This window comes from Thermobia domestica, chromosome 3, assembly GCF_964235325.1.
Source record: "Thermobia domestica chromosome 3, izTheDome1.hap1.1, whole genome shotgun sequence".
Taxonomy (NCBI): domain Eukaryota; kingdom Metazoa; phylum Arthropoda; class Insecta; order Zygentoma; family Lepismatidae; genus Thermobia; species Thermobia domestica.
The window spans coordinates 2,694,043-2,697,292 of NC_137456.1; the positions used below are offsets into that span (position 1 = coordinate 2,694,043).

The 3,250-nt window shown below is 38.9% G+C and overlaps 1 protein-coding gene across 1 annotated transcript; it reads left to right on the top strand.

Moving 5' to 3' along the window:
* Positions 1-982: 982 nt before the first annotated feature.
* LOC145681344 (uncharacterized) lies at positions 983-1,807 on the top strand. The gene has a single exon (XM_081753000.1). It carries the CDS (start codon positions 983-985, stop codon positions 1,805-1,807), a length of 825 nt encoding a protein of 274 aa, XP_081609126.1.
* The last annotated feature ends 1,443 nt before the right edge of the window (positions 1,808-3,250 follow it).

A 3,250-nucleotide genomic window follows, 5' to 3' on the forward strand; every position in this document is an offset into this window, starting at 1 on the left:
AAAAAGGACGTTGTCCAGAAGTTTCAAATTGTTTCAGCAAATCCCAAATAGGAAAACCTTGTGATTTTATTTATTAAATAAAATTGAACTTGAGCGCGCATTTACTACTACTAACAAATGAAATTGAACGTGGCGTATATTTCTACGAAAAACAACAGTTATTCTTATTGCTAGATATACTGAATAATCTCCCATGTATTACTTTTCCTCATTCCAAGAGTTTGAAAAATCACAACCACGACAAGCATTCAAGGCGTTGGACAAGATGCCCTTGCAAAGAATACCCATATGAAAATTGACCCGAAAACAGGCTATGTTACATGAATGTCAGTGCCTAGCTTGTGCATGTGTAACATTGCAGATAGAAAACATTTGTTTTGCCGACTTGAAAGTACATGTCCCAGTGTGCCTGTAATTAACCTGTAAACATGCAACATGTCTATGTTCCTTACAGTGCAAGGAAAACGCATGTCTCATATATGAAACTGGTACCGAAACTGTGATGTCTGGAGAAAACGTACATGCGTCTCTAGAATAGTCAGATACAAAAAATCAGTGGGGAATTCGGAAGTTTTGTTTATTGTAAAAGCGACAACAGTGCTGTTTTTCACGTGATTTGAGTCTTTGCGGGGAGCACCCAGGAAAATAAACCAATGATTGTAAAATGTTTCTAAATAGCAGTTTGCATCGGCTCACTGAGTGGCCCCGAACCATTTGTTTCACGATTTGTTTACAAATATACGGAATGAAGAGAACGTTAATTCCTTATATGCACTCAGAGAAAAAAATCAAGACGGCAGCAGAACACCGAACCTATTATTTTGAAAAGATTTTGTCACACACCATTATAATTGCGCGCAATAATAAGTAGCAGAGTGCTTAGCGAATTTCCAGAAGGAAACAAAAACAGTAGAAAATGAACTACAGGCAAATGTATCTCGCTAGACGTTTCCAATTACTCTACTATTATAACGCCTTAAATATGAAGCAGGCATCCATCAAGTCATTTTTTGGTACAAAAGTTATCGAAAATGAAACTAATTCAGAAGCAGGGTCATCTATATCAACATGTGTAGAAGGTCAAGAAGAAAGTAAACGTCAAACATCCGATTTCCACCATGTTGGTGTTGATTTCCGCCATGTATCAGACCTTGGCGATACAAAACTCGCTCAACCACATCTTGCAAATTTTCCAGGTTCCAGCATTTCTGGTTCAATTCGACGATTTCGTCCAATATGGTACAAAACCTGGGATTGGCTCGAGTATTCTGTTATGTTAGATGCTGTCTTTTGCTTCCCATGCCGGAAATATCCGTCAAGAAAGAGCGATCCCTCATTTGTGCAGAATGGTTTCAGAGACTGGAAGCATGCAACCGAGAAAAATAAGGAATTTTCTCGTCACGCCGATTCTGAAACTCATAGGCGCGCTGTGGCTTGCTACTTGGAGCAACGGAAACGTGAGGACTCGGGCGAAACTGTCGTGAAGAAAGTGTGTAGTGATGTAATTATAAATAATAGGTACTATGTGAAAAGTGTGATGGAAGTTATTCAATTCTTGACTGTGAATCAGTTGTCCTTTAGGGGAGATTCTGGGTGTGAGCAACTTGGAAAACAATCAAGTGGTTTGTTCTTAAATTTGTTTGAATTTAGTATTCGTAAAGACCCGAAATTAGCAGAAATTGTCAAAACTATCCCTGCTAATGCAGCATACACTATTCCGGATATTCAGAATGAGATAATTCATTTCATGGCAGAATCTGTTAAGAGGAAAATAGTAAATGAAGCAAACGAAAGTACATTTTGTTGATTACTTGCAGATGAAACCAGAGACAAGCAACGAATCGAAGATTTGTCTCTCGCAATTAGGTACCTTGTGAATTTTAAAGTGCAAGAAAGATGCGTAGCTATACTGAAGTTGGACAAACAAGACGCTGCCAGCATTAAGAACGCAATTTTAGATTGCTTAAGAAAAGTAGAATTCAAAACCGACACGATAATAGCACAGTGCTACGATGAAGCACCTGTCATGAGTGGACAGAAAAATGGAGTACAAGCTCTTTTCTCTGACGATTTGAAGAGGAACATTTTCTTTATTCACTGTTTCAATCACCAATTACATTTAGTTATTTGTAGAACCATTGACACAATTCCTGAACTGAAAGAGCTCTTTGATATTTGTCAACAACTATATTACTTTTTCAGAAAAGGACGCGTTGCAGCAGATTACGCAGGAAGGAGTTTAAAGCGATTGTTGGAACAACGTTGGACTGGACATCTTGACACAGTGACTGTAATTCATGACGACAGGTTTTACATATTAAGTGCACTGATGGCATTCAAACTTCCCGTGAAGAACACGCCTCAATGAAAGTTGAAGCTACGGTTTACTACATCAAATTTCTACTAAGATTTTCTGTTTCCTTACTGAGCTCATGTTCAGGGTTCTTGGATATCTAAAACCGACAAACGCACTGCTACAAAGAAGAGATTTGGACATTGATGTCGCTGTGAAGTTAATAGGATCGGTAACGGAACAGCTCAGATCTAGCCGGCAAGACAAAGGAATATTTGAAAATATCCTTCACGATGCAATGAAGGCATACGCCTTAAACACTTCGATTCAGCAACCATTGAAACGCAAATGCACACTCCCCAGTCGCTTAGCTGATTCGGTTGTTGATTTGGAAGGCATAAATTTGGAGAAGGGAAAGACGAGAAGGAGCTGAAAATATTATTCTGCGAAGTTCTCGATATCTCCGTCGAAGAAATTCGGAGCAGATTTAGTGAGACAGGGACAGCTGTGATTGGTGCCATTCACCACTTACCGAGCGAGAAAAGAAGTGAAGAAAATTTGAAACCTCTGTGTGATGTAAAGTACAAAGACCTGCATTGCAAAGTGCTTCAGAATTTGAAGCAGGAAATAGATATAGCAAATCGACTGATCAACAAGACATCATTTCTGGAAGAGCTAACAAAACCAATTGGAAAATATGGCGAGGATTTCCCGGGCCTAAAGATGATTACAGAAGCTGTTCTAATTATTCCGTCTTCTACGTTCACGGTCGAAAACTGTTTCTCACATTTGACAGCTCTCCTTCGACCTTAACGTCTGTCTATGGGACATGAAAGAAAATCGAACCTCGTTCTCCTGGCTTACAACAAAGATATTCTGCGTGTTAGATCTAGACTTTTGAATTTGCGAAGTGCTCAGATAAACTCCTTTTGATGTAATTACTTACATAAGGACTGT